This window comes from Ruditapes philippinarum, unplaced genomic scaffold, assembly GCF_026571515.1.
Source record: "Ruditapes philippinarum isolate M1 unplaced genomic scaffold, ASM2657151v2 ctg2608_1_1_1_1, whole genome shotgun sequence".
Classification (NCBI taxonomy): domain Eukaryota; kingdom Metazoa; phylum Mollusca; class Bivalvia; order Venerida; family Veneridae; genus Ruditapes; species Ruditapes philippinarum.
Genome location: NW_026852305.1, coordinates 18,019 through 29,613, shown reverse-complemented (window position 1 = coordinate 29,613; position 11,595 = coordinate 18,019). Strand labels below are relative to the sequence as shown.

At 30.9% G+C, this 11,595-nt stretch overlaps 1 protein-coding gene across 1 annotated transcript; it reads left to right on the top strand.

Annotated features, from left to right (window-relative positions):
- The first annotated feature begins 3,920 nt into the window (after positions 1–3,920).
- LOC132755974 (uncharacterized) lies at positions 3,921–5,218 on the top strand. Its single transcript, XM_060746915.1, has 3 exons — positions 3,921–4,028; positions 4,248–4,328; positions 4,548–5,218. The coding sequence occupies exons 1-3, from the start codon at positions 3,984–3,986 to the stop codon at positions 4,878–4,880; spliced, it is 459 nt and encodes a 152-aa protein (XP_060602898.1). The 5' UTR covers positions 3,921–3,983; the 3' UTR covers positions 4,881–5,218.
- Positions 5,219–11,595: the final 6,377 nt, after the last annotated feature.

Sequence of the window (11,595 nt, the reverse complement as noted above, 5' to 3'; positions counted from 1 at the left end):
AGATAATTCAAAAATGAGGCTTAACAGAGTTATGTTTTTTAGCACTGCACTTCTACTTAATGAGATATATCTACCTACAATGTTTCATCTTGATATCTCTTATAATTTTAGAGTTATGTTCCGGACAATGTTCAGTGTTAAAATTAACAAAGGGCAATAACTCCAAAATTAGGACAAAAAGAGTTATTGTTCTTATGCACTGCACATCTACCCATTGAGATCTATTCACTTACAAAGTTTCATGTTGATATCTCTTATAGTTTTAGAGTTATGCCCCGGACAAGATTTTTCTATAAGGGGAGATAATTAAAAAATGAGGCTTAACAGAGTTATGGTTCTTTTGCACTGCACTTCTACTCAAAGAGATCTATCTACCTACAATGTTTCATCTTGATATCTCTTATAGTTTTAGAGTTATGTTCCGGACAAAGTTCAAAGTGTTGAAATTAACAAAGGGCAATAACTCCAAAGTTAGGACAAAAAGAGTTATTCGTCTTATGCTCTACCCATTGAGATCTATTCACCTACAAAGTTTCATGTTGATATCTCTTATAGTTTTAGAGTTATGCCCCGGACAAGATTTTTTCTATAAGGAGAGATAATTCAAAAACCGGGCAAAATAGAGTTATGGTTCTTTAACACTGCACTCCCCCTCAATGCCCTCTACCACTGTATGAAGTTTAAACAAATTATCTCCAAGGGTTTTCAAGTTATGCTCCGGACAAGAAAACGGACGGACAGACGGACGGACAGACGGACAAGGCGCCGACTATATGCTCCCCCGAAATTTTTCGGGGAGCATAATAAGATTCTGCAAAAGGAAAAATAATCAAATTATTTTTGTACACATAACAAAACTAACGAAACTGACAGTTACACAAATTAAAATACTGTTCCAAATTTGACAATTTACACAAAACACAAATACATCCAACATACACCAGTTTTGATGTTTGTGTCCCTTATCGTAGGTCTAACTTGTTGCAAGGTTTGGCTAAAGTAGCTACTATGGGCTTAATATCCACCTTTGCCTCCTATTGAAATTGGTTGTTTTTCACCACGCCTTTTAAGTTATACAGATACAATCACCTAATCTTTTAAGCTTTACTTGTGGAGGGAGACCTCTGATGCCCCTTGGTGCATTATTTCAGACATGAATGGTTACCTGAATGGTACGACCGGCGTTGAGTAATCTAGCTGGATAGAAACATATAAAAAACCCTTCTGAAATTATAAATATATAGGTAAACACCTTCAAGAAGAAATAATTATATCCAATTATGCATTGGTCATTGTCATTAAATAGAATGCTTTGGAACTGATATAGAATTTGAAAACGGATTAAACAAAACAATATAAGACTTTTAATTATTTTTCAAAATATAATTACCTTTAAAAAAACTAAAGTTTTCTCTAAAACGTACTCAATATCATTTTTAAAATATAAACACACAATAATCAAAATGCAATTTGCGTCTGAGAGATATTCATCTCATGACAACCTTTATTAGTTAATATGTATGCATTCCGTAATGTTTCATATCTGATACTTAATATCAAAGTTAAGAATTCTCACAAAACTTTTCTTTTCTGTTTTTGGTTATTTTTCTTTTCATTTGTTGCAAAAGGTTTTACCCAAAATCAAGTTTGATTGTTACCCATATCCGGTAATCGATTAAGCGATAATTATCATCCTTTTCTAAATCTAAAGTCATTACATATTACGCTAATTGTATACATGTACGTTATTTGCAACAAATGCCACCACAGTTTTTATAGATTGTCATTTAACAACAAATTTCCAATGCATATATTTTGTGTTCTCCATACTTTTGCATCTAAAAGTGATGAATAATTTAAACCAAATCCCAGCTCCGTCATTTTAGTTTTAACGCTTCCATTCATATGAAATATCCATAAAGAATACCATAATCGCTATTTCGTGATCGAAAGTTCTACAATTTTACGTTTCTGTTTATATATGAAAGTGTTTTTCATATCTTTATATAGACTGTCTTATCATTTAGGTCGCCGTTTATATTTAAGGAATCCACCGATTAGTATCACGTGATTTCACGCTCTTCCCTACTATGCCACTTTGATATCCAATCATCTAGAAGACGTAAAGAAGGGTCTGAATGGTTTCCCATGGTTACCTAACTACTTGACAATATTCACGATACTCTCCCCGATGACAAAGAAGACAAAATTCCATACCATTTTGATATAAATTAATATAATGCTTAATGCAAAACTATGAAACAAAACCGAGATACAAAAAGAAGGAGTTTGAAAAAAAATGTCTATTTCTTCAGTCGTTTTATGTAAAAGCTGTAAGAAGTGTGCTTACCGATTTCAAGAGTCAGGTAATTTAGATTGTTTATATTTCTTATTTCGTCACCTCGTGGCTCTTTGCAATATTTCTAATCAATTTGCATTGATAATGAAAGCAAGGGGTTGAAAATCAGAGAATGTGATAAAGCCTTGCTTTGGTGATTGTGACGGTGAAAATATAATGACAGAAATTTACTTGGCAGGCACTTCTTTCTACAGCCCAGATAAAAGAAAATCACAAACTATTTCCAGTATTATGTGCATTTTCAAGTATAAACCCAATTAAATGTGAAATAAAACTTATACCAAGCGACAATTTTGTCAACCAACGAGCAAAAATGGTTAAAAGTGGAGCATTATGAATTAAAATATGTGTAAATTGAAATTTCTATTAAAAGTGTTTAATTTCTAATATGAAAGCGCAAGCTGTGGAAAGAAAGTGATTATTCTTTAAGTGAAAGAACTAAAGAAAACGAACTAGCATTCTTCTCGTTCACAATATTCCTCTTACCATTTCTTTAGCATTGCTTTTCCATGGATTTTCCATTTTAAATTTTCTAAGAAATAAATACAGTATAAAAGAAATAAAACCAAGATAGTCGACTTCTGTGTATATAGGCTAAAGATAAAATAACATTTGGCTATGAGAAAACGATCTGCTCTCCAATATTATCTTACTTCTTATGTTGTTTACACATTTTTGGTAAATAAAATGGATTTAGCTCATAACAGGATTGGAGCAGTACCTCTAGACGTTTGCAAAATTCATGGTTAAAAAAAGACAAATATCGGAATACGGTATTTAGTGTCGTGCTCCAATCCTTTTTCTTAGTCTCACTCAAATAAAATTGTAAGGTATACTGTGTCGCATAACAGCATAACAGTTTTTACCGTTAAAATTAGAATAGGTACTGTGTGTGTAATAGGAAAAGAATGATGTAAAAAGTGTGTTATTTCGAAACTATGTAAATTGAATTTCTCCAGGTATTGAAACATGATGTTTTATTAGGAAAGAAAGCTATAATTTTATTTCTATTTGACATCTGAAACCGTTACACTGCTGTAAAATATGTAAAATATGTTATAGAATAAGTTATATGGTGATACATTTATTTTACTTTCGTTGACTAAGTAACAAAGTAATTCCGGGTAATGGAAAACAATTAAACAGGAATTGAATACATTTGTCAAAAAGTAAATGTCGATCATCTGTTATTTGAAGTATGAGAAGATAATATTGACCCAAATTTCAAGGAAAATCTTGATTTTAAAGCATTTTTCTTCCATTTGTTTCCATTATTAGACATTTGATTCAACAACAGTTAAAGAATTCACGGTACAAACCATGTACATTTTGTATGCATTATAAATTCCTAAATGCAATGAATTGCAGTATAACTTGAATGTTTTTAACAATTTAAATATGCTAATTGGTAAAAAGATCATTGATAATATTATTCATTTATTTGATCTTATATAATATTTCATAGGCATACATTTTTACATTTCTTGCAGGTAAATTAATTTTGATAATCATCGTGTTATTGACTGACGTTGTTGTGGCACGTTCCCGCCATAAACTCAATTCACGACACATACGACGTCATCAAGAAAATGTCGTCTGCCAAAACACAAGTTTAAAACTTGTCATGCGCATACTCCAGGTTGATACGGACAACATCAAACATAATGTGGTGAGTGGAACACTAATTTCTTAATAATATGAGTACTTAAAATACTCACCCAACATTTGTTGACGCTTTCCCTATTTCTTTGACATTGATCAACCTTTTAGAAATGAAATTTTCCTATTTACGTTTATCCAAATGGGTGTGTTCTTTATTAAAATGCTTTTTTAATGTTAAATACATGTATTTAAATAATTAGATAAAAGTTTGTCTATAAATTTGCAGAGATGCAGAATGGACCCCGGAACGTGCAGTGAAAACATGTTGAGTTTAAACTCAAAAGAACAAACTTCTTTTGGATTGGGCGTAAGCTTTTTCTCCTCACTTTTACATTGTAAACGCACAGACATTTAATATAATTTTTGTTCAGAATACATTTGTTTAAAAAAAAAAATCTAAGAAAACATCTATAAAATTATTATGCAATAATAAGATTTGAATACGTCCAGGCATTTGGACTTGTAATGCAATTATAAAATTAAAGTAAAATTAACAAATAAAAACATAATTTGTATTCCTTTACAGAATGCTTGCAATAGGAGATTTTTCAACAAGTTTCGCGCGAGCCTCGAAGAGTTCTATGCTAATTTTACGAGAATTCATGGACGCATTACATATCTACAGTCAGATCTAGTTCTATTTGACAACGATCCGATTTTGCCGCTCATAAACACAGTGCGCAATGATATAAGAAACGCATATTTTGCAAGCAAGCCTCAAACTACATGGTCTTTGCCGTTGTCGGGTACTTACACAAACGATGGATCGGGTGAAACGGGTTTACTAATGGATCTCATACAAACAATCAACAACTTTGGCAACTTTTTGAATGCAGTATTTACAATCCTGGATGCTTAACATATCACTGATTCGTGTATTATTCATTCTCTACCACACGATGTTGGACGCTTTGGTTCTATTACAGTTATCTACCTCAATTAATGCATTTAATGCAATTGTCATCATTATGTGTTTGAAAAATTTTGTCATTTTTTACTTTGATATTTATTTAAAAGTATTATCAAAAAACCCTCAAAAGTCTGAATTGTTTTTCACACATTTTGTTTACATATTTTTATGTTGTTCTGGCATTATCATACGCTTCGTTTTTATCTATATACATTAACTTAATGTTTTATTTATACGTCTATTTCAATGTTTGATTTTGAAAGAATATATAGCAAAACTTCTTACAATATGTTGTTGTTTTTGAAATCTCCAATGGTTGTTTTGATAAAAGCATTATACATGTACTCGTAAAATTGCATAATTTTGTCACATTTGGCACAAAAACACCTCAAATCTAAATCATTATTATATTTTTTTTCAACGCTTAACTGCAATTATTGTTTAACTGTTAAGCAAGCTGTCGATTTCACATATGTGTCATCACTGGAAAAATTTCTTGCACTTACATACTGTATAGCCACACATTGTACGACTTGAGATAAAATTTATGTGCTATGACATAAAAAAGAATTCTTCTAGCGATAAACCATGCAATATCATATTATATTGTAAGAAAGGAGATATATAGGATTGAACAATCCCCACACATACGTATATCTAGCACGACGTCAAATGGTTATATTGACATGATACCGTACCTTTCTAAAGAAATCTTAGATGTTACACATTACGTCTTTTAAAGTCAGTTTTTTTTTTAATTTAATGTTCCATTTGATGAACAGAACAGAACTTTTATTTCTTTGATTTGTACATGATGGTCTAGACCAATAACTAATGTGCAATAGTTCAGACCATTTTCTTCAGAATAGATGTAGAAAATGACACAAAATTGAAAAGCGTTGCATCGCTTTTCACTCAAACCGAACTAAAATAGCAAAAAAAAATAAAAAAAATACAACTTTCAACTACATTTAGGATTTATTTCCACATTAAATTTTTGTGCATCTTTAAAAGAGTTCATATGATATTTATTAGAAATTCAAATTTTATATTTTTGGGCTTTTACCTCAATTGAAATTTATTCAATGCTTTCTTATTTGTGTAAAGGGGCCGCTTTCAAAAAGAAAAGCAAGCGTCTATGGTTTCAAACTTTATAACTGTGTATGATATGTCCTTATTCGAATACATTCATAGTTAACTGAGTTTGCTGTCGTAAATTTACAACTAGTTAGAGGCACTATGAATGAAGAAGGTATCTATGTCGAAATCTGATACTCAGGTATTTATTTAAAATATTTACATATTTGTGCACTTTGTAAATATGTTGATTCATCTAGTTAGTTTCAATATCATCAGCTCGATTGACAGCTTAGATTATCCTCACGATGTTCGCCGACTTTTGTAATATTTCCCGAAACAGCTCTTTAAAACAGCCAGCAAAGATACTGCTATTTATAATATGTATATTATTTTACAATAGAATCCCCCGAAATGGACCGACTTTGAACCGGACATACAGGTTTGGTATATAATAGTACGTTGGAAGTAAACATCAAATACTAACTTAATTTTGTACACTTTACGCGTAGACAAAATTCGGTTTGTTGGCAAGTTTATATATACATGTTTACACCACCATATGTCAATATCCACAATGCTGAAAGGTAATTTTAAATTTATTACATTAGAAATATTTTTTTGGTTTCAACGAATTTTCTAGAGATTACTTTTTAGTAATGTAATAATTTCAAATTCCATATTGTACTACCCGTATTCTTCTTTCAAACAACAACAACAACAACTGCCATGTTACCGCTTTTAATAAAATGCAGTTGTTGTTGTATTTTTTTGCTTGGTTCTATTTTTGTTTTTTGTTTTTTATCTGTGATAACTTCACTAGATCATTAACATATTTTCTTTATAAATTCCGCATTTTCCTTTAGTCAATTTGCCTTTAATTGATTTTTTTACTCATTAACACTATCCAAAGTCATCTCTTCAAAAATGAAACATGTATTTATCTATGTATATTTAATTTTATATGCAATTTTAAAATACTGCACGTTTGTAACGTCACTTTTCATTGACAACCACGACGTTTATATAGAAAATATTGAATGAGTGTAAATGGCGAGCATAATATTGTTTTATTCAACGAGTTCAATAAAATTAGTATTGAATCTTCACGAATATAATATTCTACTTATCACATATATAAAAAAGAACGGTAAACTGTAAAATTTGACGCGTCAATAGTGTAACGCCAACATTAGCGCCCTTTATCGCTATGTGTATAGCGCAAATGACGTCACGTCAAATTGTTATTAAACTAGTGTAATATCGTCTATAGTGTAATATCATTTTTATTAAATGGCTTTATTACACTCCTGTCCCGCGGTTTATGTGATAAATAGTTTTATATAAACGGTTGCTGTCTTTTTTCTAAGAAATCTCACTTTTTTCTTAAAAAAGAAAGTTTGCTGTATTATAAGTTCGTTATAGATATTTCTGACAGGTTATATGACCGTATATAAACGGTTGTTTGCAATATAATCGTTTATATAGGGCCATATAACCTGTCAAAAATCTTTATAAATAATAATATGCAGTGCTTGAATGTGATAGTGTATGTTTAATGTTATTATACCTTACCGTGTAAAATGTCACAACTTAGTATGATGATTGTAAAGTATTTTTGTAAATTTTCATACATTGATATTTTGTAATGTGTTCTGTTTGTGTATGGGCTGGTGACCGTAAATTACACAATACAGAATTGAATTGAATGAATTGAATTATTTTTCTCAAGTACTATAAATATTCATTTAGTTATTTTGTGAATTTTGTTATAAGTTAACACTTAATGTCATTGAATTTACATATTTATTTTCCCGGGTCATGGCCATGACCATGTTTCCTTATTTGACACTATAGTAGTTGTTCCAGAAAGCGGACTCTAAAGTGATCAATATAAGTAGCAATAAACTTGTATTCAAAGTCGAGTTTTAATAATATTTCAAAACTTCTTGACAGAAATGTAATGTGAAATTATTTTAGGTCATCTACACTTCTTTATTAGTTGATAAATACAAATATCTTCTCATACAATGTGGCTCAAAACCAAGTTACAGTAAACCCGGGCTGCGTTTTACAGAATGTCCCAAGAGTATATATCCGAAGTCCCAGGAAAAAAATCCAACTTTACGACTACATGTAGTTTTATATCGTTTCAATAAACATTTTTATCTTTAAATACGAAAGACTTTAAATAAATTCACTCTCCTGAGAAAAATTAAAAAATACAATGTTTGACAGACATTTATATTGACAATGTGTAAATGCCCATCAACGTTGCTATTCAGAAATAGAAAAGAGTCATAACATAGGAGTTAGAAGTAAGAGCTTTTTCTTTGAAACGCAAAATTGTCTTAGGTTGGACTTACGACTGATTTCAGACATGGGACTCTCTTTGAAACGCACACCCGGTTTGTAAGTCAACGGTCAATTCAACGATCTTAGATACGGTTTAATATGAGTTTGGTTTAAAGTGACATTTTGCCCATCCAAGGGTTTATAGTGCGTGAACGGGTGAAAATCCTAAATAAGTCTTCATTTTGCCATCGTTCCTTTTAATCTAATAAATAAGTTCGCATAAACAATAAATAACGTACAGATCTAAACAAAATTTCTGTAAATATCCATTAGAATTTACCTTTAACGCTTATTTTATAAAAAGAGTGGGGCAGTCTTTTTAAATTTAGGCAGATTTATAATTTTATCCTAAACATTTTTCAATATCAACTGTTGGTCAAACACCATTTATTTTGACAGTCAATCTTTTGAAATATAAAGTCAATTCAGCTCAACTTGACTAAGAAAATATTAGCATAATATCACTTTAATATCAATCACCATTAATTTCGTGATTATGGTGCAGCAAATGTCTAACAATAACAGAAAAGCTATAAAATGTAACAACATTCTAGCAATTAATTCTTACCAATACAAAAGATGACCCCGATCATCGCAAGGCGTTCCTGACATCACTAGACTTGAAATATTGAAATATATCTCTGCCCTCCCCGCTCCCAATTATAATGACCATAACGTTCTAAATATTTCTATATTTCTTTTACCACAATGTTGATATAACAATATGATACGTAACCAATAGTTTCCCCTTTTTTCAGTTTTTTCTATTCTTGGAGTATATTTTTAGAATCAATTAACACTTCTTGAAGTTTTAGGAAATGGTCTTCTTTCACATTTTGTCATCTTAGTACAGTAACGGGTTAACTCCTTATATAATACAATAGGAGTTAACACGTTACTGAACTAAGATGACGATTTATGTACTCAAGGTCACCTCCTGTGGTCGATAATGATTTTAATCATGAATTGCACTTGCTGATATATGAAATTGATACTTTCAATGTAAAACCCAATCTACCATTTCTTTGAAAACAGGTAATAAACAAACAATAAAAAACAACTGTTCAAAGTAAAAAATAGAAAAAAGGAAACAACAGCAAAAAAACAAACAAATAAAAGAGGATTTTTTGTATTAATTCAAGGGTTTTTGTTTATTTTGTTTTTCAAACTATATTGTGCACAAAGACATCACGGGTTTTTATCTTCCGCATATTAAAAATTAAAACAAACTGTATTTGTAAAATAACAAAAAAAAAACTATGAAATTTTCTAAATATATCACATTTGAAGGTCAATGTCGTATTGACAATCAAATTTTATTTCAAATGAAGGCTTTGTCGAGAAATATGGTATGTCATGGAATGTCATGGAATGCAGGTTATGAAGATGTCCAGTCAAACTTATGTTATTCGCAGAGATAAAATCACGACTGACAAAATAAAAAGGATAAAAATAAGATGCATCCTTACATTTTAATATTAGGTCATATCTTTTTCAAAGGAAAAAAAACCGAATCTTTTCATCATCCCGATCCGGAAACAAAAACGCGGTAATTTTTCATTGAATTGATCTTTCATATAAAATTTGAAAATTGTATATGTTTTTGAACATCAGATTCCACAATATATAGGAGAACTATAAATAAACTTCATTTATTGACAACAGCAGCATCCGTTGGGGCTTTATTGTTATACCTCATCAGTCAGAAATAGAATCAGTAAAACCAGAAAAGGGCAAACTATTTAAATAAAATCTTAACACTGACTATAATAGTAGAAACACAACAATCTTATTACGGTTGGAAAAAAGCGAGAGAAATCGGGCCTGTTTTCTATAAAATATGACAATGTTCAAAGGTAAATATACACAATAATTAATAAAGCTTTACATTTTCTGCTTGAATCCGATTTGTATAAACAGTTCGTAGAAACATCAACAGCCGTATAACTTTAATTTTAGCGGAAAAACATTCATAAACAAAAGCTCATAAGCAATTTTGATCATAAAACAGCATCAACAAATTATCTGCAAAGTGGTCATACTGATTAGTTACGTTCAACATTTGATTATCATTACCTACAACATGGATTACAATATATACATTTATTTTGGAATGAATTAACGTGTTCAGCTTTACTGGTGGAGAAAGACCCCAGGCGTCCCTCCGTACGTTATTTCAGGCAAGAACGGGCACCCGAGTAGAGCCACCGACGTTGATAGCTTTTTCACGCGGACGAATCCAAAGTCAGTCACGGATACCGAACCCGCAGCAGTAACAAACAAATGGTTTGAATTCGACGACCTTAACCACTCGATCACGGACGCCCAAAAGATAATATTATTTAGAATAAAATGATATGAATATACTTTGTATTGCTTAATCGTGGTATCAATCATGATTTAGTGGTCATGTTAATACAGAGACATTTAAATAATAAACAAAGATAGGCAGCTCGGTTTGGAAATATGGTTTTAAGATATATAGCCTTACCTTGAGTATGTTTGCAAATGGAAGAAGAACGCCGCTGACTTACGAAATAGTTTGATAATCAAAATCTAATATATACTCATGTGACCAAGAACGGAACGCAAGCAGTTGGTATATAAAATCAAATGTTAACTTTATCACTTCTTAACATGTTTAACTGAGCGTTTGAAATGTCTTGTGTAGGTTGTATTCAGAGATTTCTGTTGGTGAGTGACTAGGTATAATAATATTTGAATTTTTTATTGTTTATTTTCATTTCTTGTTTGATATTTCAGGAATTCTTATTTGCTCATAATTCAATTGGTCCAGTACAGTCTGGGTTTTCCAAGACAAAAAACTTTTAAAAAAATATACCCAAATGTTAAAAAAGGGAAAAAAAAACCCATCCTTTTGGGAATTCAAAGATTGTGAAGCAGACTTTTCTTTTGCAGAAAAATTTACAAAATTTAAAAAACGGGAAATTTTAAAGGGAACTTGAACATCCCCTTGTGGATTTTTTTTTTCCCATTATATGCCCAAAATAAAGGGTTTGTCCGTCCCTACCCTTATTCTGCTGCATTTATTAATAATGATCAAACTGTATGATACATTGATTAATACTGGTCACAAAAGTCATCTATCGCTTCTGGGTCACTTGCTGAATTTATTACACGGACTTCTGCTGTTAGTACTCCCTATCAATCACTTTTGAGCCCACATATTCGAGCCTGCCTCTTTACTGGTGGCTAGAGATGGTCAGTGTTA